General features: G+C 38.5%; 2 protein-coding genes across 3 annotated transcripts in view; one reads left to right on the forward strand and one right to left on the reverse strand.

Annotated features, from left to right (window-relative positions):
- The first annotated feature begins 1952 nt into the window (after positions 1–1952).
- On the forward strand, positions 1953–5447 carry LOC104892859 (retrovirus-related Pol polyprotein from transposon RE1). The gene has a single exon (XM_057394048.1). It carries the CDS (start codon positions 1953–1955, stop codon positions 5445–5447), a length of 3495 nt encoding a protein of 1164 aa, XP_057250031.1.
- Positions 5448–11707: 6260 nt separating this feature from the next.
- The window catches only part of LOC104907423 (uncharacterized), a 50637-nt gene continuing 37079 nt past the window's right edge, over positions 11708–25265 (reverse strand). For both annotated transcript variants that reach the window (XM_010696354.3, XM_010696353.3), the window contains exons 23-29: positions 24710–24929; positions 21115–21245; positions 18396–18542; positions 18015–18143; positions 16927–17025; positions 13791–13829; positions 11708–12293 (exon numbers count right to left, since the gene is read on the reverse strand). In XM_010696354.3, the coding sequence (XP_010694656.2) occupies positions 12156–12293; positions 13791–13829; positions 16927–17025; positions 18015–18143; positions 18396–18542; positions 21115–21245; positions 24710–24929 (903 nt within the window). In that variant the 3' untranslated portion in view covers positions 11708–12155. The remainder of the gene's footprint in view (positions 12294–13790; positions 13830–16926; positions 17026–18014; positions 18144–18395; positions 18543–21114; positions 21246–24709; positions 24930–25265) is intronic.

Here is a 25265-nt window from a genome sequence, read left to right on the forward strand (position 1 = left end):
AAAGAAATGAACCTTCTAGAGCTGCTAGCCAGCTTGATACCTAAGAAAAATACTTGAAAGCGAAGCCTTCATATGGAAACTAGAACTCTAATAATGCTTAAAAAACAAGCTAGCCTTATGAGACAAGCCTATAAATGCAATGATCAAATCTTCCTAAATACAAGAACATGAAGGAACACACTTCCCTTATCATTACCGAACGAAGAATAGTCAGCATAAGACTGTTTAAACCTGAACGCCTTCAGTCCCACGACAGCTTGGCAAACCATTGCAGCTTTGTAAGAAAGCCTATATTAAATCATATAAAGACTTACGAAACCTGCAAACTTTTCTATGGAAAACCTAGAAGGAAGTTGCATATGTATATCTCATCTAAATCAACATGAATTAAAACATTATTATAGATTTATAGGGGTGTAAAATTATGTTGCCTATACAATTTTAATGTTTTATGAAAGGAGTCATCATTAGTTTTTATAGGATGTTGATATATGTAATTCTCCTCCTAATAACACAACCACTTGATGGTTGTTACACCTGCCAGCTCAGCAGGATGTTATAACAAACTTCTTCTTGTTATAACTAACTCTAGATATTTTCCCTTCTCTTGTAATGACTTAGTATATAAACTGTCCTCCTAGTTCAATCTAGGTAATGATGTAATAATGTTTGCTCTGGAATTATTACACATCTTCTCTCTCTAAATTCTCTCTATCTCTTTCAATATTGTTTTAGTTGCAGAAATGAAGTTTAATTCATGAATTTCTTCATGGTATCAGAGCTAAGCTCAATTAATTCGATCATTTTTTCGAGGTTTGATCATTCTAATTTCATTTCTTCTTATTCTCTCACTTGCGAAGTTGTCTGAGTTCTAAAATTGATTGTTTTGCTGGAATTCTGATATTGTGATCTTGATATTGCTGTTGTTTGAAATCATTTCTTGCTGTTGAAATTATTGTTGAATCCTCATTATTCTATAGTGTTCAAATCATAACCTCTCAATTTTTCTTCATTCTGATTTCTTGATTCATTACAAAATGACTGAACAAACCTCAAATCCTTCTACCTCAAATTCTTCAATTCCGCTCACACAGAATCCTTCTAGTGTGTATTTCATCCATCCTTCTGAAAATCCAGCAAATTCTCTTGTGTCTATGAAGTTTACTGGTGATAATTTTGGAGAATGGCAAAGAGGTGTGAAGATTGCCTTATCATGTAAGAATAAAATTGCTTTTATTGATGGAACTCTACCTAGACCTGCTTCATCTGATGATCCTGCTTTTGCTGCTTGGGAAAGATGCAATTCAATGGTGATTTCTTATCTTTTGCATTCTCTAGACACTACTATTGCTAGAAGTGTCATCTATTTCACCACTGCCAGGGAGATCTGGAAAGATCTTGAAGAACGATATTCTCAAAATTCAGGTGCACAGTTGTATTCAATACAACAAACCCTTCATGAACTGACTCAAGGATCAAGTCCAGTAGCAGAATTTTTTACTCAGATTAAAGGTCTTTGGGATCAACTAAATGGAATTAATCCAATTCCAATGTGTACATGCAGTGGTTGTACTTGTAATCTTGGCCAAAAGATCATAAAACAACAGCAAGAAGAAAGACTTATTCAACTTCTCATGAAGTTAAACACACATTATGCGAATGTAAGGACTAACATCTTGATGATGCAACCTCTCCCTAATGTCTCTATGGCTTACAGATTGTTAGTTCAAGAGGAGAAGCAAAGGAGTGTTACTAACATTACTACTGGAGATGTTAGTCATAATGCCATGGCATTTGCTGCTGAAGACACAAGAATTGCACCTCAGAGACCTGCACTTTACAGGCCACCTGTATCTAACACTTGGCAACGCTCATATAATCCAACCATAGCTGCTGGCAGAGGCTACAATGGATATAGAAGACCTTCTCTATTTTATTGTGATCATTGAAAAATGTCTGGTCACTCTATTGACAGATGTTTTCGACTTCATGGATTTCCTACTGGTTTCAAAGGAGGCAAGGGGAAGAAAATTGCTGCTATTGTCTATGGAGATGATGACAATGATCAGTCAGTTGATCATGAGCCAGCTCAACTCACTGAAGAGCAGTATCACAAGTTACTGAGTCTAGTGCAAACTCAGAACCATACTTCTTCTTCACCTGCTGATCAGACAATCAATAGTTCAGCTAATGTAGCAGGTACATGTTTAATCTCATGTTCCAATTCTAAGTGGATTATAGACAGTGGGGCTACTAACCACATATGTTCTCATATTGAATTATTTCATTCCTTTGAAAAATTCACTAAAACACCAAACACAATAACCATTGCTGATGGGAAACAAGCTGTTGTTGAGCATATTGGTGTTGTCAGATTTCAAAATGGAGTAGAACTGACTAATGTTCTTCATGTGCCTGGGTTTACTTTCAATCTCATCAATACACATAAGCTGTGTAAGGATCTGGATTGTGATATTATTTTCACACATGATACCTGTTTACTTCAGGATCATTGTCAGGGCAGTTCCCTAGTTCTTGGTAAACTGGATTGTGGCCTTTACTCTGCTGGAGATGATTACAGTGTCTTGAAGAAAGCCTCATTGCCTGGTACAGCTTGTATAGCTACTAGTGAAACAATAAAACTCTGGCATTTAAGGCTAGGACACCTTCCCTTCAATAAACTTCATCATGTGGTTTCTGATGTTTCTTTTACTAGTCAATGTGATGATATATGTGCCATATGTCCACAGGCTAAGCACACTAGGTCTTGTTTTCCTAGTAGTTCTATCAAAACAAATGTTTGTTTTGAACTTTTACACATTGATACATGGGGTCCTTATAAGGTGTCCACTCATGATGGTTATAATCAGTTTTTAACCATAGTAGATGATTACTCAAGACACACTTGGATTTTCTTCATGAAATATAAATCAGATGCTGTTACTATACTTGGCCACTTCCTTGTTTTCTTGCAAACTCAGTTTGATGCTCATGTTAAGTGCATAAGGTCAGACAATGCTAAAGAGTTTTGTGAAGGAGATGTTATGCAAATATACCAACAACATGGTATAATTCATCAAAGAAGCTGTACTGATACTCCACAACAGAATGGAGTTGTGGAGAGAAAGCACAGGCATCTATTAGAAACTGCCAGGGCTTTATACTTTCAGTCCCATGTTCCAGCTTCTCTTTGGGGTGAGTGTTTACTTTGTGCAACTCATCTTATTAATAGAATGCCCTTACGTTCTATTAATTTTTGCACACCTTATGAAAAGATTCATGGCACTAAACCTGACCTTTCTCATCTAAAGGTTTTTGGTTGCTTGTGTTTTGTTGCTACTAACTCAGTTCACAGGAGCAAGTTTGATGCCAGAGCTTCTTCTTGTGTATTCATTGGCTATCCTCCTGACCAAAAGGCATATAAAGTCATGGATTTGAGTACTAAAAAGATTATTATCAGCAGATATATCCAATTCCATGAAAAGCACTTGCCCTATCATTACTCTTCTTCCCAGACTCATTCTTCTCCTCCTCCTATTTTTCTTCCCCAGAATACATCTGTTGTTCATGATTATTCTTTTTCTATTCCTGAACCTTTTCAATTTTCTGACACAAATCCATCTTCCCCTCCTTCCACATTACCAAATGACTCTTTCTCTCCTTCTATACCACCACAGAATGATACTTCTCTCCCTTCTACACCTGTCCTTAGACATTCTACTAGAGTTCATCATCCTCCTCCTTGGATGACTGACTATGTTGCTTCTCTTTCTGTTTCCTCTCACCGGTGCAACATAGTCTCTTTCAATGACCTTCCTTCTTACTCTAAAACTCTCATTTCTACTACTTCTTCCATCTCTGAACCTGAGAGTTACTTAGAAGCTTCACAACATCAGGGTTGGGTTGAAGCTATGCACAAAGAAATAGCTGCCTTAGAAGCTAATGGCACTTGGGAGCTCACTACTTTACCTAAGGGCAAGAAAGCTATTGGGTGCAAATGGGTGTTTAAAGTTAAACTTAAAGTAGATGGATCATTGGAGAGGCTCAAAGCCAAATTAGTTGCCAAGGGCTTCACCCAACAATATGGGATTGACTTTGAGGAAACATTTTCACCTGTTGTGAAGATGTCCACTGTGAGATGTTTGCTTGCTATTGCTGCTAGTAAAAGATGGCCATTATTTCAATTGGATATTAACAATGCATTTCTGCATGGTGACCTAAATGAAGAGATTTATATGAAGATGCCTCAAGGTCTTCCTAATCCAAAGAACCTTGTATGTAAGCTTAAAAAGTCCTTATATGGTCTAAAGCAAGCCTCAAGGCAATGGTTTACTAGGCTTACTTCTGAGTTACTTCAACAAGGTTATTCTCAGTCAAAGAATGACTATTCTTTGTTCCTCAACAAATCTGGCTCCCACATTCTCATTATTGCCATCTATGTGGATGACATCATCCTTACTGGCACTAATCCTTCTGCCTTGGAGTCTCTCAAGCTTCATTTACATCACGTCTTTAGTATTAAAGACTTAGGATCTTTAAATTATTTTTTGGGTATGGAGATCACTGCTGTTTCTCAAGGTCTTATTATGACTCAAAGAAAGTTTTCCAAGGAATTACTAGCTACTTGCAACATGAATCTCTCTAAAACAACCAAAACTCCTCTCCCTGCTGGTCTTAAGCTCTCTGGTGATTGTGGTGCTTTCTGTACTGATCCAGTTCTATACAGAAGTTTAGTAGGCAAGCTAAACTTCTTAACTCACACCAGGCCTGATTTGTGCTATGCAGTTCAAACCCTTAGCCAGTATATGCACCAGCCTCGAGTTCAACATCATGAAGCCTTACATCATGTTCTTAGGTACTTGGCTGGGTCCCTAGGGCAAGGTATTTTACTTGCTGCCACTGATCAGCTTACTTTGAAGGCATATTCAGACTCAGATTGGGCTTCATGCCCTGATACTCGCAGATCTGTAACTGGCTATGTGATGTTACTTGGCTCCTCTCCTATTTCTTGGAAATCCAAGAAACAAGCTACAGTCTCCAAGTCTTCTTCAGAGGCTGAGTACAGAGCCATGTCAGCTGCTGCCTCTGAAATAACTTGGCTTGTCAGGCTTTTGCAAGAACTTGGGGTCCCTGATTTAACCCCTGTCAAGTTGTTATGTGACAACCAATCTGCCATTCACATTGGTAGAAACCCAGTTCTCCATGAGAGAACAAAGCACATTGAACTTGACTGTCACTTTACTAGAGAGAAGGTTATGGAAGGCTTGCTTGAACTCTCATACTTGCCTACTCAAGATCAGCTTGCATATTTGTTTACCAAGGCACTGAACTCTCCTCAGCACATGAAACTTAGCTCCAAGCTAGGTTTGATTGAAGATCAATCACTCCCTACCTTGAGGGGGGGTGTTGATATATGTAATTCTCCTCCTAATAACACAACCACTTGATGGTTGTTACACCTGCCAGCTCAGCAGGATGTTATAACAAACTTCTTCTTGTTATAACTAACTCTAGATATTTTCCCTTCTCTTGTAGTGACAGTAGTATATAAACTGTCCTCCTAGTTCAATCTAGGTAATGATGTAATAATGTTTGCTCTGGAATTATTACACATCTTCTCTCTCTAAATTCTCTCTATCTCTTTCAATATTGTTTTAGTTGCAGAAATGAAGTTTAATTCATGAATTTCTTCATAGGAAAAGTTAATAAACTAAAATAATGAGATTCAAGATTCGAGGGGTGAACATCCTTTTAGAAAAATATTTAGTGAGAATAATATACATCAACATAAATTCAATTAGTTGCAATGGAAAGACAAACATGTTGTATGTCTTTTTTTAGCACATAAGAATTGACTTCGGTAATCACTTTGTCAAACATCAAGTTTAATGGAAACCTAGTCGCAGGTCCAAATTATCTTATTAAACCTGATTTAGTGTTTGCATGTCTGATTAGTAAACAATAAAGCAGTTATAAATTCATAAAAAGCAATACAAAAAATATATAGAAAGAAACATATACAATTCTACATGCAATTATAAATTTGGATATCTACATCACATAATCATATCTGTGACATTCTCTAACTTTGATTGCCAAACACCACTTAATTTTCGCAATTTTTTTTTTTTTTTTTTGACGTGGAAAGTGTACAAGGAAAAATAAAAAACCAAGAAAGAAGAAACACGAAAAACCAAGAGCCCTAAGAAACAATAAAAACAAGAAAAACCCAGAACTACTACACGGACACAGCACGGTAGACGTCGAACTCAATGAGTTGTAAAGGGGAAACTCTTATTCCGTGATTGCCTAGCCAGGTCATGAACAATCGCCACTTCGTCACGCGGTACTTTGATTATCCTACACCCTTTGAGAGAGTCAGCGAGTCTTCGTAAATCAGTAATAGTGTGGTGAATGGAGATGTTGGTAGTCGACTTGGCGGTCAGGAGAGAAATAAGCGCCTCTGAATCCGTATAAGCGAGGACATTCTCGAAGGAGTTAGTTGTCGCCCAGAGTAGGCCCATGCGACAGGCTTGGTCTTCGACTTGTATTGCGAAGCCCGCCTTCATAACCTGATAATCAGAAACTTAATATTCCGAATAGTTGATATTGGCCACCCATGCTGCCACAGCGTTGTGCGAATCTTTTTCCCAAGAGTCGTCACTCCGAATAAGGATGTCGATGGCCTCTTCACTAAAAAGGCCAAAGGTCACATAGTGGTAGCCAGGAGGTGGGCCTGCAAGTAGAGAGGGCCGAGTAGGCTGAATAGGCTTCTCAATAAACAATTGGTGTTGCGCCTGGCCAAGTTCAACATGAGCATAGAGTTCTTCCATAGTGGCTCGCGAGTTATCAAATATCTGAGAGTTTCGAGTCTTCCAAATAGCCCAGAGGGTTCCAAAAAATCCTGGATGGGCCGCGTTTTGTAGACCCTCTTTGATAACAAAGGTGAGAAAGTTGTGGATTAACCAATCACTGTAAGGTTGGATTGAGGCTGCCTGGGAGCGCAGTAAACTAAGTTGTATGTCCCAGACTTCGAGGGCAAGCGGACACAGTCTGAATAAGTGTTGGTTATCTTCCTTTCCCTCCAGACAGATAGAGCATTCCTCAGGATCACAAAGGCCACGACATGCCAGGTTGGCGGCGATGGGAAGACAATTCTGCCATAATTTCCAGATGAAAATCTTCAATTTTGGCATGATGTTCAAACGCCATAGGAGGCGACAGAAGCGCTCCTGATCGTTTGTCATGCTACAAATATCTTTTTGCTGATGCTGTAAAGCAATGATGTAACCTATTTTGGTAGAGTAGTCTCCTGAGTTGGTGAGAGGCCAAATCCGTTCATCCTCAGGGGGAAAGTCCACCGGGAGCTCAAGCTCCAAAATTTTTCGAGCACTAACTGGGATGAAGAAGCGATGCAATTGCCTGCAGTCTCACGTTTTGGTCTCTGAGTTAACGAGGTCGGCCACAATAAGGGAGGCGGCTTCCCGAGGAGAAACATTATCATTAATGACTGGCGTACCCCCGTTTACCCATTTATCCATTGCTGCATGAATGCTACATCCATTACCCACCTTCCATACACTGTGTTGAAGCATTTGTTGGCTAGCGTTGAATAAACCCCTTGGACCCAAAGACACATTACCAAGTCTCGGGCGATGATGCGGGTGACAAAACCAAAATCGAGAATAAATTCGGGAAATCAACAACTGAGCTTGATGTTGGATTCGCCACGCTTGCTTCATAAGTAAAGCATCATTGAGGGCCCCAATGGTACGAATCCCAAGACCCTTAGGTAGATGAAGGATTGCTTTCTTTCTCCAATGTATGCCGGTATCCTGGCTGGATGTACGAAAAAATCGGGCAAGCATATTATCCGACTTATTAGCAATAGTAGAAGGTAATTTAAAGACAATAAGGTGTTGAATTATTGAGGAGACCGGGAAGGAATTGATAATCATAAGTTTGGCCGCTTTATTTAAACCGGTTTTCCTCCACTGAGCAATTTTTGCCGAAAGTGCATCTAAGAGGGGGGTAAAGTGCTGAACCTTAGGACCAAGGACATCCACATTGACGCCTAGATACTTACCAACCGATATCTGAGAATTCATGCTGAAAATATTTTTGCAGTGTTGTTGCTATCAATTGTTATATTCGGGCTAAACTTAATTAGAGATTTTTGAAGGTTGAGAATTTGCCCTAAAACCGAACAGAACTTGTCAAGGAATGTTTTAAGAGCGATGCAGGCGTTGTCGTTGACCCGGAACAAGAACATGGAGTCATCCGCAAAGAATAGGTGGGAAATCGGAGGACTTGGACGGTGGCACTTGATTCCATGAAAACTTTTGATATCCACGGCTAGAGAAGTCATTCTGGACAGGATGTCCATGCAAAAAATAAATACGTAACAGGACAAGGGGTAACCCTGTCTTAACCCGCAGCTGGGCTGAAAAGGCTTTGAAGCAGCGCCATTAATTAAGATACGGTAGGAGACTGTTGAGACACATTGGTGTATCAGGTGTATCCAATTTGCAGGGAAACCATAGGCATACAAAACTTTGGTGAGAAAAAGCCAGTCAACTCGATCATAAGCTTTATTCATATCGATTTTCAGAGCTGCAAGAAAGCGGGATCCCGACCGCTGTTTGTTTATGGTGTGCAGTAATTCGTGGGAGATAAATGTGTTATCCATCATTTGACGACCTTGAACGAAGGCGTTCTGGTAGTTGTCAATAAGAGTTGGCAGCAGTGGTTGCATTCTTGCAACCAGACATTTTGAAATGCATTTATATAAGACATTACAAAGACTGATCGGGCGAAGCTAGCTAACCTCCTCCGCCGGATCCCTCTTTGGTATGAGGACTACAAGAGTTTGATTCCATTCTTTTAATAAATGTCATGTAGCAAAGAAATGGGAGACGGTAGCAATAACATAAGGTCCTATTGAGTTCCAATATGTTTTTAAGGAGGCAGCCGGGAAACCATCTAGTCCCGGGGATTTATCATCACCTAAACTAAACATTGCGGCTTGAATCTCCGCCTCCGAGAAGGGGAGTTGAAGTATGCTAACATTGTCTGCAGAGTTACGTGGAAGGTAAAGCTTGCGCAAAACTAAATCAATATTATCTCCCAAGTTAAGGTTCCCGGAGGAAGTACAGTGCCTCGTAGTATAAAGATCTTGAAAGTAAGTATTGATTAAAGCTTCGATATCGGCCGGTGTGTCGACCTAGGTACCTTTAGCATCTTTGAGCATAAAAACATGATTCCGGTGCTTCCTAGGGCGAAGCCGACGGAAGAAATAGGTTGATACAACCTCACCGAATTTCGAATGGAGGTCCTTTGTCCGTTGCTTCCACAAGGAAAAAGTCAGGGCCGCATTAGTAAGGAGGTCTTGGCGTTGCCATAAGATCTTGGTACCCTGACTAAGTGATGTAATATGAAGACTCATAGCCGATAGTTGGTTAGAGATCTTATTGCCTGTTGATGCCCCAAAACATACGTCTATCAAGACACCAGGTTTTCAATTTGCTGCATATGAGCTCCAATTTCCGAGACAACGAATACATTGGAGAACCTTCAACATGCAGTGAAAGGGAGGCAAAAATTATAGCCCGCACCTCGGGATGGGAAAGACACCAAGTTTCAATTTGGTAAGGGCGGTAGGCCACCGTTGTTGGTGGTGTGGTTTGTAGTGAGATTGGTGCATGATCAAAAGTTGTAATTGGGAAATGACGTGTAATCGTATGTGGGAACTTCGAGATCCAAGACGGGGATGCATAGGCGCAGTCCAAGCGCTCGAGGATAAAATCGTTATGCTCCCGATTACTGACCCAAGTATAGCGAGAGCCGAAGTAGGGAACATCATGTAAGTTTGAGAACAGTTTCCAATCATTTATCTCCTTCCATCCTCGGATAACCGACCCCCCCTAGTTTGTCTTGATGATTGTCAAGTTTATTAATATCCCCAATAATAAGATAGGTGTCGTATTTGCGCAGGAGGTTGAAGAGTTCAGTCCAGAGAAGATGGTGACGCGGTTCTCCATACAAAAACAAAACGTACCAGATGCTTCCATTAGATGTCATGACCTTACAAAATACAAAGTGGCTTGTTTGAGAAACAACTTGAACATCATAGGGGACCCCAACAAAAAACAACCAAACCCCCACTCAGATTCTGGGCATTAACTCCAAAACTATAACGAAGACTAGTAGCTTGTAGTAGATTTTTTACATATTGTACACTACTTTTAGTTTGTTGTAAAAACAAAAAGGTCGGATGATGTTGCGAAATAAGCCAGCGAAGATAAGGGATTGTCGGGTTGTGTTGGTGTTGAGCCCTCGACAATTCCAGAACAAAATGTTCATGGATTCCGATTAGGCTGTTGTGGATCCGAATGAACTGCTTCATTCGCGGTAACCTGTGTGTCAGTGGTCGTGCCAGGGAGCCCTGAGGTGGTAGGTGGAACAGTGGAGGCCATCGCAACAGAACTCGCTTCGTGGAACAATGGAGGCCATTACAACGGAACTCGCTTCGTGGCCGGCTTTGTTGCGTTTCACAAACCATGCCTGGGGTGCGATTTCTAGGAGAGAGTTGCTGATCTCTTTTTTGTAAATTTAGAAATGATAGATTCGCCCGGCTCAACCCCGAGGTCCTGAGCTAAGGATGTGTCAGTTATAGCCTTTGATGTGAAACGGACAATAGGTGTAGGTTGCTAGAGATTTAAGCCACCCTCAGCTTCCCATTCTTCCAGGCGACGCCGACGACGCTTCTGTCTATTGTGATCTAAGTTTTCATCGGGAATCATAATACTCTCATGAGATTGGCTACGACCCGACGGACCACCCGACGCTTCTTTCCACCAAACACAAGTGGGCGATATGGTAAACCAAGAACAATTTGTGTGGCCGATGGTTGCTCACAAGTAAATATTTTTAAAATTTGAGGCTAATTATGAGGGGAAGGTAACAAGAACAATTGGAAAGTTGCTGAACCAAATATCTTGCCGTGAGGAGAGAGAATTGAGGGTTGTGTTAATTAGTCTAATTCGTGGTCGTGTTAATGATGGACGAGAAAGGAGGGGAGAAGTGGACTAATTGGGTTAGGGGAGAGAAAATGGAAAGAAGGAATTAGGAGAAGGATAATTAAGAGCTAGTGAGTTAATTAGATTAACTAAATTTAATGACTACAACAGATAACGACCTAATCATTAAGGGCATACATTGGATTTTTTCGAAAATTAGGGGATATATGTAGAATTGTGAAACTTATGTAAGTATATAGTGCAAAAAAAATTATTTGACGGGAATACATGATAAAAAAACAGTAAAAACAATATACGTTTTTTTTTTTTTTTTTTTTTTTTTGAGGGGAAAAAACAATATACGTTTAGTACAGAATAAATATGCACATTTAGTTAAAAAATAAAAGAAAACCCTCATCCTTCCTGTTTTAAGAATCTTCACTCGACATGCCTGTGACACAGCCATATACGCATGTAAACAAAACAAAGGTAACGCAATTGCAAGAATGAGAGACATGAGTTTCAAGTTCATGTGCTCAGCTCATATATCACCTAAAAATGAACAGAACGTAAACATTTGTTTTTCCAAACAAATTTAAATTGAGATTTAGGGGGTAGGTGCGGGTAGTAGCAGCGAAAACTTTCACCTGAAACAACTAACAAGTGAAAGAAAGGAAGCAATGCAGTCATGCAGGGAATTTCATCTTTTCATTATCGACAATCAAAAGAATTGTCAAGTTCATGTACAAAAAGTTGTGCAGACCTGATGAAGAGCTGCACAATTCAGCATCCTACATTTCACCAAACAAAAATGAAGTCGACCTAAGATTTTCTGATGCACAGCATCCAGACGTGATAGAAAAACGTTATCCTAGCAGTCTGTATGCAAAAGCCTATGTGATCTATAGAACCTATTGAGTTAGTATATCAAAACGTCCAAATCTTTTCTCGACTTTTAGTGTTCTAACAAGACTATACAGAGCAAACATTAATCCTTGGTGCTGTGATCTTGAGGTGAAAGAGCTCCCTCCCATCAGGCACTCTAAACCACATCATGTTTATATCACAAAACGATACAAACTGATAAGCGCCACACCAGTAGTTGCTAGGTAACTTTACCCTTCAAAGAAAGCAGAATTACTTCAAACGGAAGTCGTGCCTGAATACAGTCAAATTCTGGGTAAACTTGTCCCTGTTCTTTGAATCTAAACTTCGGGATACATCTGCCATCAACTTTTCAAAACACATCACAAGGCGCTGATGTTGTTCCGCAGGCTGCAAGACGCAAAACGCAGCATAATATATTTCTTTCTTTTTCGAATTAGTTTATGAGGGATAGGAAATGGGAGATTGAATCAATTTGGTGACATTTAATACAAGTTGGATATTAAATTCCGACCCACAATCTTCAGCATCACCTGATAATTCAAGTCTTGGCTGAAAGGAATTAGTTCATTCCTGGCATCAATTTCTTTATCACATACTACCTCTGTATTTTCTTAATTGTTATGTTTTCCTCTTTAGTCCGTTCTTTTAATTGTTGCACTTCTACTTTTTCTTTATATAGTAACCTATCACATTAACTTTTCACACTTTTCCACCTCATATACCCCATCACCCATTTTAATAATCCACCCAAAACCTTCCCACCTACCGTATTTTTCTCTCACCTACATTATTTTAATGCTTCTTTTACATTTCCCAAAACCAAACATTCTTTTATTGTACTACTTGTTTTTTGCACAATTACCTTGGTTCTCCCTCAAAGTGAAGTGTAACAATTAAAAGGAAACGGAGGGAGTATTTAATAACAACAATGCTAAAACTTAAACCCAAAATAGCTTCTTTACTCTTTTAAACAAAAGCTTTACGTTTCTACTTTCTAAGAAATTTTGTCCAAAGAAACATAAACGTAAATGTATTCACATTGGCTTCTTATCCAATTGAAGAATCAGACTTAAACTTCAAAACTTTTCCAATTATGGAGCTAATCACTCTTGAATTTCTGTTACATTTTGATGTTACTACATCAGCCATGATTTTTCATTACTGAGGCCGTTTTGTGAAGTAATACTATTGGCATAAGAAATTTCCATTGATCTTTAGTCTTCATAAATTTACAGTGATTGTGTAGAATCTCTAATTCTTCAGACAATAAGAGCATATGGTCCAGAAGGTATACAACTACAATTCAAAAAAATAAATACTCCAAATTGAAATAGAGTGATCAAGCAAGAAAATATTTCCAACATGTCAAATCATGCTGCTATGGCCAAGAAGCATGATGTAGAACCCAAGAAATGCCACACCATCCGAGTGTTAGCGTGACTGCAACCGCAATTTTAACTATGGTTTTAACTTAGTCTGAATGCACTACAAGCCATGTGTATCCAAGCGTTTAAGCTTCTAGCTTATACTTCCTTCATTTGTTTTTAAGTGGAACATATAGAAAGTTCTGACCAAAAAAAAAATGCATCTAGAAAGTGGGGAAAAACCAAGGGCGCTAGAGAGAAAGTTGCAACCAAAAGTTAACGATGAGTTAACCAAAAAGGAGTGGTCGCCCTTTCATGTTTTGTGGGTTACAATGAGAAGATGAGTTAACCAAATAGGAGTGGAACCACAAGGAGGTTTTTAATGTGTCACAGTGACTATTTGTCTATTTCTAGTAAGGAAAATGGCTTGAAAAGAAATGCAGAAAGTATTTCTCAAGGAAATAAAATGACAAAAATAAAGAATGGCAGGAAAAAGAGGACAAAAAGAAAAGTAACATACCTGAGAAGCCAATATGTGATTTTTCAGATCCGTAAATATCTGCAAACATATATATATAGCTCAGTCAAACAGAATCACAGACAAATTGCATAATAATCTGTTCCCCTATCTCCTGAGGAGAGAGATACATAAAATCCAACTCATATCTGTTTCTTTTTCGAACATGCCATCAAACAAGAGACACAGCATGAATGACAGGAAAAAGAGCCTCCAAGAAACTAACGGAAGATCAATGAGCACAAGTATGTAATTGCAGCACCATCAAATAAATGCTAAAAATGTAAGGGGGGAGGGGGGAGACTAGTTTCCAGATATTACATCTCAAACAAGGTAAATACAGAGCATCTGGTCTACAAATTCCATCTTTATGCTAATCTGCTACAGCACATTCAATGATTCAAGTATAGCAATCTGTAATGAACTGGAAATCAGGCTAGATAATCTAAGGGAAGAAGTTGATGATATTCACTAATAGAACTATGGAAGTGGAACATTACAGAAAATAAAGATCGTTGCCAAGTATTCGAGTGAGCTGGACAAACTCCCAAAGCTAACCACTGAAATGAACTCTCAATAATTTTCTTCATATGGTCATACCTCTTCCTCCCATTAATCTATACTATTTATAGAGCTAACTAACTCTGCAAGCTAATCTATACTATTTTCTTCATATGGTAAATCCTTGCGCTTGACTAATCCTAAATTTATGAAACTGTTGGGGCGGATTGACGGCCACGAGGTAGTGGTTATAGTAGACCTAGGACACACATAACTTTGTATCATTGTCAGTGGTAAAAAAGACAAAAAGACCAGCCTTCCTCTTTTGGAAGGTTGTGGACTTGATGATCCATGGCAACGGGGACGGAGGTACATGGAAACGGAGAATGCAAAGGGGTATTTGTGGAGATTCGAGGGATCACAATTGTGGAAGACTTTTTGGCACTTGAACTTGGAAATTCTAATATGATTCTTAGGATTTAATGGTTAGAGAAGTTGGGGACGGTTACAACCAACTGAAGGTCTCAAAGTTGGGAGACAAGATGCTGACTCTCCTCGAGATCCTTCCTTGGAGCAATCGAGAATTTCACTAAAGGTTATGTTGAGAATTATGAGAAAAGGTGGAGGAGTTTTATTAGAGTCAAATCGCCTCGAAAACAACACGTCCACCCAAGCACCGGTGGCCCTTCTTTCCTCAGTGACATCATGGACATATTTTAGGTGGTGTTTGAGATGCCCAGTGAGCTGCCGCGAAGGCACAAGCAATGCCATAATGAAGTGATGTGGTCGACGTGACTCATGACACCTTATCACTACCCACAAGTTCAAAAAGATTAAATTGCACGCTTAGTTTGAGATATCCTGGCAGCAGGTAAAATAAGAGCCTCCACTAGTCCATTTCTATCCCGGTGTTGTTAGCTAAGAAAAAAGAGGACTCTTAGGAGATTTTGCATAGATTACCGAGCCCTCAACAAGGAAATCTTCCCCGACAGATATCCTATCCCGGTGATTGACGAGCTATTCGACAAACTTCAAGGGGCAGCTATATACTTCAAGCTCCACTTGAATTCCATTTTTACCATCATATTCGGTGCGTAAAGGAGACATACCAAAAATTGCATTTCGCACACATGAGGGTCATTACGAGTACCTTGTTATGCCTTTCGGCCTATCAAACGCACCGGCTACATATCAATCTTTAATGATCGGAGTATTTCGGCCTTTCTTACGAAAGTGTCCTCTTCTTCATCGACAATATCTTGGTATACAGTTCGGATGAGTACACTCACCTGAACATCTTACATTCGTATTTGAGGAGCTAGCTGGTCATCAACTCTATGCTAATCGCAAGAAGTGTGAATTGGCAAGAAATAGGTTTATTATTTGGGCCATATTTTCTCAGTTCATGGGGTGGCAGCAGATGGGGATAAGATATGTGCCATGGTGGAGTGGACACACTCCCAAAGCATACCATTAAAATGACCACTCAATAATTTTCTTTACACCCATTCCTTCCATTATAACCACCTTCTACTTACAGGTTTTTATTTGTCGATTTTCAAAAATGAGTGACAATTGCAGCTTTGCTCATCTAATTGAAAATCGAGGCCAAAAAGAAATAAAAAAACTCTATTTGAAGTTAAATTTTGAGATCAAAGTATTGTCCTGTATAACTTTTGAAGATCTGATATCTATGAATTCAATTTAAGGGTAGGTGAAATTGTTCTTCAGGTTAGTTGGTCGAGTAAAACAATTAATTCGTACAGCAGATGAAAAAATTAAGATCGCATAATGGAGGATTTTGATGAGGAAGCGGCAAGAAGAAGATGAGAGTTGACTTCCGCTTTTGGATATTTTTTCTATGTGCAGCTGTTAGGTTTCTAACTTTACAGTGTGGAAATATGAGATTCAACTAAGCTAATCTAGAACTGTTGCGTAATCCCATTGACAAAGGCTAATAAAGAGAAATGGAAGAGAAAGGAGGAAGATCCTGCAGTGGTGGTAACTGGGAATAGAGGGGCGGGCTTTAGGTGGTTGATGTGTTTGGGGAAGAGAGAAGGAAAAGAAGAGACGTTAGACAATGGGCAATGCCTGGGAAGGGTTGTGGTGGATGGGTACGCTGTACGCAGCAAGTGGAGATGCCAGTAACGACTTCATGGATACGTTGAATTTTGTTGGCAAGGAATTATTAAATAAACATTTACCTGTTGAACAAGTTGCAGGTAAGTACCATTACGGAAGAGTATACCCAAACTTTGGATTATTTATAAATTAATATAAGTAGGGATTAGAGGAAGACACGTCAAACTTGAGATTTATATTGACAACTTTTCCCGAAAAAACAACTCTTGCAACTAGGCTAAACCATCTCCAACTTAACACATTAGCCAGAAGCTGCAAGGATACTCCATCCATGCAACTTCTTGAAGCCAAACTTTAAGACCACACCTTCCCCATCGCTATCAGTCCCTTAGTCTTCTTGCAGGCATCAGACAGCTAATTTAGAAGTAAGGACAGCACGTAGGGATTACACAGCAAATTTAGAAGTAAGATTTTCATTATATTTCAGATACAAGCTACTATACTGTATAATGGCAGAACCAGAAGCAGCATGTAGAAAAGCAGATGGAGCTGGTACCTGTTCACTTATCAGTATCAAGCTCAAAATTGGCCTACTCAGACTCCACTGGTTGGGACAGTCCTCAAACAATATAAGTTCAAATAAGGTCTTCAGAATCTGTTGGAAACAAGAGCATAAAATAACATATTAACGTGGGACAGCAAGTTCAAAGCTGCATACATCTTGCAACACCAAAAAATGTGTCAAGGAGTCAAATACCCCAAGTCATAGCCATGTCGAGGTACTAAAAGTCCGAGACAAATAGACAACATATTAACGTGGCATATAATATTAAATTTTGACTAAGTTCGTTAATTTAGAGTAAGTTTGTTTAACTTTTGCGTCGAAACAAGATCTTACTGGTGAGTTACAAATATTATTTGGTTATGGATGAACTTTCATTCAACCTATGAACTATAAATAAATAAAAAGATCCCTAATCATCAAGATTATGGATATGTAAAAGCTAACCATGACAAAACTCTAATGATGGCTCTTTGCTATTAACGGGGGAAGTAAAGTTAGATCTAATGTAGTAGTTTAACTCTACATAAGAATGGATTTTTCTATGTGGTGAGTCAGTGACCGTGATTGTTCAAAATCTAAGTTATACCATCAGCCGTCTCTAAATCTCCAGAATATCCCTATGGTTTTCTGATCCCTTCCATTGTCTCTTTGTTAGCAAATCATGTCAGAAATGTTTTGTGGGTTCTAATCTCATTTTCAGTCTGAACAAATGTGTTGTAAGTGAAAAATTTCCACATTTTATAACAAGAAATTTAGGTAATCATATCAATTTCAAACTCCCAAAAATGATTTTACAGCACTGAACATCTCACTAGAGAAATTTATTAACTGATGTAGCTGTAAATGCATCATTGAGAGTTGAGACACTTCTAAAACTAAGGGGATACAGTGGAGATTTGAAAAATATGAGGATGCAGTATAGAGTTTCAACAAACACGGGTATCACAGAAAAATCCAACAACAAACGTTAAACGAAATGCAAATCACAAATCACAAGAAGAATATATATACAGCCATGGACAGGAAGAGCACATATATTTTTCTTCATGTCTTGGATGGATTAAGGATGTAAAACGTACTTCTGGGAATAATGTGCAACATTCTGCTATATGTCGTGCAAGACTGATCGCAGCTGGTGAAGAAGGTGCCTCCCCCATAGTAATGTTGTTGAAATAAAAAGCTGCTAAATTATCAATTGCAGATGCACACTGAAAAGAGCAATTCTAAAGGTCAGGCTATTGAATGACATCATGCAAAGGAAACAAGAATCCTTTCCACCCATTGGCCCACTAAAAAAGGCAGGTGCAGTACTTTTGCACAAGTCTCTTTCACTGGAATAAAGCAGCAGTAGACTCATTAATCTATTGTAACAAAGCATACACATGAACAAAAAGTAATGCAGTAGATATATAAAATAACATGTAGTTTTTCATTGGGGCGGCAAGTCAGCATTGACACACCTGTGATGAGATGCTTATATCTAGGCCTTTAAGACCAGATTCAAGAGATCCAGCAATGCGCATAAAGGTGCTTGTATCCAATTTCAGTACAAAAGCAATATGGCTGCTGAACAAGACCTCTAGAAAGGCAAAATATGCCCTTGTAAGCTGCCAAAAGCACAAGTGAAAATCACATCAGACTTCCATTTATGTGGTACTTAGAGAGAGACAGTTACTGCCATCTAGTGCATTTATTAAACTTTAAATAAGCAATTAACCAAGATCACCTCCAAAAATCAATTACAAAAAGTACAAATATGAAATTATCACAGACATCTCGAGTTAACAAAGGCCGACATTATCCCACAAAAAACCACCAAAATTTTCATGCATAATGAAGCAGTAAATGCCAAAGCACAACTTAACCATCACTGTTGTGCAACTAAATCAAATCCTAGATCATGTTAGGTATATGCAGATTATCAAATCTTCAGAACCACCACTAAAAGATGACTCAAGGCAACCTCAGTTAAACAACCAGGTGTGAACATTACACTATTTAAATTATATACCATAGTAAAACCAAGACTTAAAATGCCTTATGGCCACACAACTATGGTCATCCATACCCTGCATCGTAAGTGAAAATAAAATTCATGTTTCCACACTCAGAGTCAGAGGAATTACATCATGCTCAAGAGATGCACCAACTGAAATGGCTAACTAAAAACATCATTAACCAAGTGCATCACATATAAAGCTGGAAATGGTATCAGATGAACAAAATCTGAAAATTATCTTCTTTTAGACTCCACCATCATGGTTCTGGCTCAACTCGGCTTTCATTCCGTCTTAAACTTGCCTTGATATCTAGCACTAGAAATCTATGTTGAGCAGCTTAACCATTGTGACTTCCCTCCACGTGTCCATACAGTTCTCCACCAAAACTGTTGTTTAAACTTAATAGCTTCGTCTACACTGACTTGAAGCACATGAACACTTACAATATGCACAATCTCTCTATGACCTCCAATCTTTATCTTGATAGTTCTATCATCCTTCCTATATACCTCTAACTACCTTTTTTATTATCATATCATCTAATGACACAACTCCATTTCCACTCATATCCCGTCCAAAATACCACAACCTGTAGCCCCAAGGCCTAATAATTATAGCCCTTTATTCTATCCATTTGGTCTCTTGGAGAGACAAAGTCTTCAAAGATCTTCTGTTCAAGATCCTATATGCAACTTAGTTCCAATGTTCTTCTCTAGTTTCCCTTGCCTATGACCAAAACCGAGAAACCCTTGCTCATTGTCACCACATTCGAGCAAGGGTGTGGCACATCGGTTTGGGGCGACGATCATGCAACCCTTGCATATCTATCACTGCACTGGGGTCTAGGAAGTGTAGTGTATCGCTCAGTAAGCAATGCCTCCACAGAAGTATTATACTGGCACTTGCTTGTAGATGTGACTAAGATTTACGCAGGTCATCACAAACTGCAACCGTACTGAGTGAGACAGAATCCAGATTATTAGACAGAACATTTCATCGTGTTATGTTATCAAGAACCTACACAAAGATCACATATTGTGAATCTACTATATAGATGTGACTAAGATTTATGCAGGTTGTCACCTACTGCAACCGTGCTGAGTGAGAAAGAATCCAAATTATTCGACATAACTTTTCGTCATGTCATCTTATCAAGAATAGAGATCACATATTGTGAATCTACTACATGAAACAAATAAACATAGTTAGAATTGCCAATGGGAATAAGCATGAAATTGATTTAAGTCTACTCCATGATGTTTAAGGTCATTAATAAGACATTTGCACATCCTCGCTCATAAAACCATAACTAGAATTTCGATATCACAATGCGACATCCGCTACAGGCCATTACCCCATAAGCCCTAAGTCTTTATGCAATCAATACATTTTCAATCAGAACATGAGAAGAACTTTGTAGACTCAAATTTTAATATTTACAAACGTTTAGGGCAATCTTACTTTTCAAAAATTATACAATAAGGCTAGAATGTAATTTACAAGTATGATCCAAAAACATCTAAAGACAGTAAATTACACCGATGAAGTTACTTCAACTACACAACACAGCTTTTTTTTTCTCCCTGGGGATAAAAGGCTCCATAGTATCACTCTGTGATTGTGGGTCAGACTGTTATTCACTTTCCACTTTTTTAGGGTATTCCAGCACACATAAAGAGAAAAATACCAAAAGATAAGTCTTCCTGTATTGGGACTCACAAATTCAAAACCATCTTCAACAGTTTCCGGAAATAATCATCTCATATTTAGGCATTCACATTTTAACTAACTAGCCTGAATTAGAGCCACTATCCACCACCTACCATGGAGCTAAAAGTAGAGGGGATATTGGAATAAAGGCAGCAAATTCTCCTCAACCCAGTTATCCATGAGTCCCGGACACATACAAGGAGTGTTCAAGTCTGTCACACTGACTGATATTTATGCCTTCACGATGTGTTGGCTAATTTAGATGGTGAAGATGTTACTGCCTGTGAACTCATGATAGATTATAATTATCTACACAGCCAAAAAGGAGGAAATACTACAAAACCACACAATTATAGAGTATATTATACATCATTACCTCGAATGTTCACAGAAGCTATGAACGTAAATGGGCCACAAAAATTGGGAAATCTCAGGCAAAAAGTACAAGCAATATGAAGCAACATGTTACCTTTCGAAACACCAAGATGTCCCCTAACGGAATAGATAATGCCATCTTCAGAGCCATGTCAAGGGCATCAGCAAGTGCTCTATCGCCATATAGTTCAAATACACCAAAATTGACATAGTTTCCGCCAAGGGCTACATTTGAAAGTACGCACAGCAGAAATAATTAATAAAGGAACATCCTAGAATCAGAAAGTGCTTTAACATGTAGCAAGAAAACCATGACCATACTAAAATTGAATTATTCAACCAGATTACAAATTCAAGTATATTTGATTTTGATTTCCTTTTTTCTTTTTTACGTTAAATAAATTTTCTGCTGCTATAGCCATCACAGAGGGGAACGCAGGAGAGGGAAATGGAGAGCAGGGGAACGAGCAGAAGGGGAGGGATGAAGTGAGCTTGTATTTTCCTTCCAAACATTTTCAATATCGGAATGATTTTGTCTATTTATAAGGGAAGGAAAATGAATCCTTCCAATTCTCTTCCCTTCTGTCACCCCGAAGTCATACCCAAATGAGGGAAGATAAATCCCTCATTTTCTCTTTCCTCTCTTTCCCTCCAAATAACCTATCCAAAGTTCCAAACACACTGCTACACATTACAAATATTTCTCTCAAGTTCCATTGTGTTTGGTAACTCATTGAATTATCATGGATTGAGTAATTAGAGAAGACTGACAAAGGAGACAAACCAGATGAGAGGGGCACTAACACTATGAGACAGAGTGTAGTCTTTACGACGACATGATATAGTTGATTTTTAATCAGCGCATAAGAGTTCCAGCCTTAAAGTGGAAATGGCATAGTAATACACATATCTAGATTGACAGGCCATTGGTCTCTAACAATCACACGATCTGCAAAGCTGTTTTTTTTTTGTTCTTATGGAGCTGATTAACTTCTTATCTACAAAACTGGCAGGTAAAAAGTTGATTTTGATATAAAAATAGGAGGCACCAAAAAAACTCCCATGGAGTTGATTACGACCAACATCTCTACAAAAGCAGTGAATATCTCACAGTTAATTATTTCTAGGGATGTAGTCGCTTTTGGCACATTGTAAGGAAGCTTGCATGCATGGATCACACCCTTTCTTTTCCGTTCCTTTATTAATGGGAGCTGGATTTTCTTTTGCCGGAAAGCATAACAAGCACGTGGCTAGAGACATGCTCCTCCGACTACTGGCTGAAGCTGAAGCAAATATTATCAGAGTAACAGGAAAAAAAGTGATGGCTGGGAATGTGAGAGCTAGAGTTGGCAAGAGTCGTCACTTAATATCAACTACTTCACATCTAGCTGAGGCATTCGCTGTCTCGAGCAAGCACAAATAAAGATTATTTGCTTGACCACCCAACCTAACTAAAATTTGATCATGTCAAGTGAGAACATAATAGTTATTTTTGGAGAAGAATTGTGATAGCCCTATTATGTTGCATGAACATTTCCATGTAAAAGTACTACATACTGCATGAATAAGGAAATTTGATAAGTGCAGGCCAAACATATGGCGATTGGAGAATGTCCTAAAAAATGGATGAGTTCCACACATTTGTGTAGGATCACACGATGGAGGTCTAATACCTAGTACTTGAAATTATTTGAGCAAGTTACTATAGCCTGAGGAGTTGAGGCACACATGCCAGAAGAATATCTGGCATAATGTGAATGATCATGAGCAAAAGCTAATCTGTTGCTTTAAAGGCTTTAAAAAAGAGGTAAAGCCTTCCTTTTCCTTTTAGCTTTAAATATAATTCATCGAGTTATATTTTTTTGTAGGGTAGGATGTAGGTTACATACTGCAACGGGGATTAAGCCTTACCATGGTGGTTAAGGGGAATCAGTGTCTGATTCTCATTTGTAATTTAGAGACCATAAGATCCTTTTCCACTCTAATAATGTTCAGAAATTAACAAAAGTCTTAATACCTTGAGATCTTTGAGGCGGTGTCTCCTACGCCATATTCAGCTTTTCCTGAATGTGTTTGTCTCTAAGTGAGAAGCAACCCTAAGTTTACAATTATCTTACCAAGGGGTCCCCTTCAAGGATAGCCCAAGGAAAATCTTTATTGGGAACCCTAGGGAGGAAGTTTTAAGAGCAAGTGAATACAGCCTACTTACTTATTTCCTATCTCTTTGCGGGCTTTGATGGTGGGGGGGGGGGGGGGGAATATATTAGTCTTGTTTCTCTACTGTTGTCTGTCTATCTATCACTCTTCAACAGAGAACTTCTTGCATGATAAATCTTTGTGCATGGACCTAAAGAAGGTGAACTGGTTACAATATAAGACATAGAAAAACCTCTCTTTGCAGGAAATCCTGACATCAGTTCCATATTTCTTCTAATCACAGAAACAGGTTTGACCTCTAAAGGAGCAGCTAAAATTCCCTCAAGACATCGTAATTCATCTAATATTTCTTGTTGCGCTACAAAAGCATGCGCTGAGTTTCTTAAATTTGTCTAATATTCTGGGCTTTCTTTGGCTACGATAGGTTACTTGGATTCTCCAATTTACCTCAAGTACAAGTGTCAACTCTTGAACTCTTTCGACACTTCATCTTGGGAAAATCATGGAGAAGTTTCATAAAATAAACGAGTCACGCACTTAGACATGTACCCATACCCGACATGGTTATCCGAGTCAGAGCAACATAGGCTACGGTACAGCCTAGGTGGCAAACAATTTTACTTTCTTAGATTTCTAACAGGACAAATGATTTAAGTTTCTCTCATTTGAGAAAAGCATCATAATTCTGTCATTTTTTAAAAATAATTGTGTTGTCTGCACTAGTTGGACTCCAAATGTCAGCAGTAAATTCCTTTCTTGAACTTCATACGAACATAACAAGATGCCTTGCTGCCAACTATTTGGATTATATTCTTGCAGGCTGCAGCACAACTGTGACAAATCAGCCAAAACAGCTCGTTTTTTCAACTTGCTGAACTGCATTGACCAAGTCATAAAGGCCTTTAAGTATCAGCCAATACGGTCAATACAGAGCTAATACAGCTAATACAAGGCCATTACTGGACAATACAAACAATATAAGAATCATACTGCATCAACCATGCTATGCACAGCATGCAATAAAATATACCATCGCTATGTGGATCCATCATCACAATTGCAAATACAATTACATTTTAGATCTCTGGTCCATCCAGAAATTTTTTCTTTCTTTCATGATTTCATGCATCTGAAATTCTGATTGCAAACATGTGCACTTTGCGCGAAGCAGCTACGTTTAGTTTTTTTTACATAAGAACGGTGACTATCATCCCAATGCATGCTCAAAATATTAGCCTTGTAGTACTATTATAAATAAAAGACCATATAATATTAATAGTATCCGGTCACGAAAAATGAGGCTGCCATTGAAAAGGTATTATGCAAGACACGAAAGATAAAGTCAGAAAAAGGAAAGTGGGGAAACTAGGAATCAAGACAGAAAGACAAAAATAGTAGCTTGTCAAGACTACATATTGCTTTTGAATACCAAAACAGTTTTAACGGCCTTTGATTTCTCACAAATAGGCTTCTTTTATGTCATGCAGGTAGAAAATTTCACAACTCTTGGAGATCAGTACAGATACTCTCACCTCTTGTAAGTATACTTAAGCAAATCCATGTGCCCTTGTACTTGAATGAATATATATCGGGTGCATTAGGAAGAGATAGTATTCTTGAGCCGTAAGCTACTATCAATTTGCTTACTTCTCGGAAAAGTAGTATTCCATTTGCCGATGAGGAGTCGAAGGTCAGACGTTGGGCTTTGTTTAGCACAAATTCAGCCATGAATTTTAATAGTGGGGTTGTAACCTGTAAAAACATTCTCCTGCATTAGGCTAAAATATTCGGATTACATACTATAATCAGGATAAATGATAACATGAAGGGCTAGAGTAGAAGCACAAAATGAAATAGGATACTCAAGGACCATGAATGATGAAACACACATGACATTGTCACAATTTTACTTTCTTACAAGAACGCTATTGTTGACTTATTAGCTTCCAATTTTCAAAGTTCCATAATTATATCAGATTCTCATAAAACTTATGTGATCAAATATATCTGGCAAAATTAACAAGTAGGATCTTATAGATTTTTTAGGAAGTGTTTTAATGGAACACTCAATAGATTTAGTTTAGGTTT

The sequence above is a fragment of the Beta vulgaris genome, chromosome 4, assembly GCF_026745355.1.
Source record: "Beta vulgaris subsp. vulgaris cultivar EL10 chromosome 4, EL10.2, whole genome shotgun sequence".
NCBI classification, from domain to species: Eukaryota; Viridiplantae; Streptophyta; class Magnoliopsida; order Caryophyllales; family Amaranthaceae; genus Beta; species Beta vulgaris.

Excerpts from the sequence above, each read along its gene's own strand:
- LOC104892859 (XM_057394048.1), top strand. The coding sequence starts at position 1,953 with ATGTCTGGTCACTCTATTGACAGATGTTTTCGACTTCATGGATTTCCT.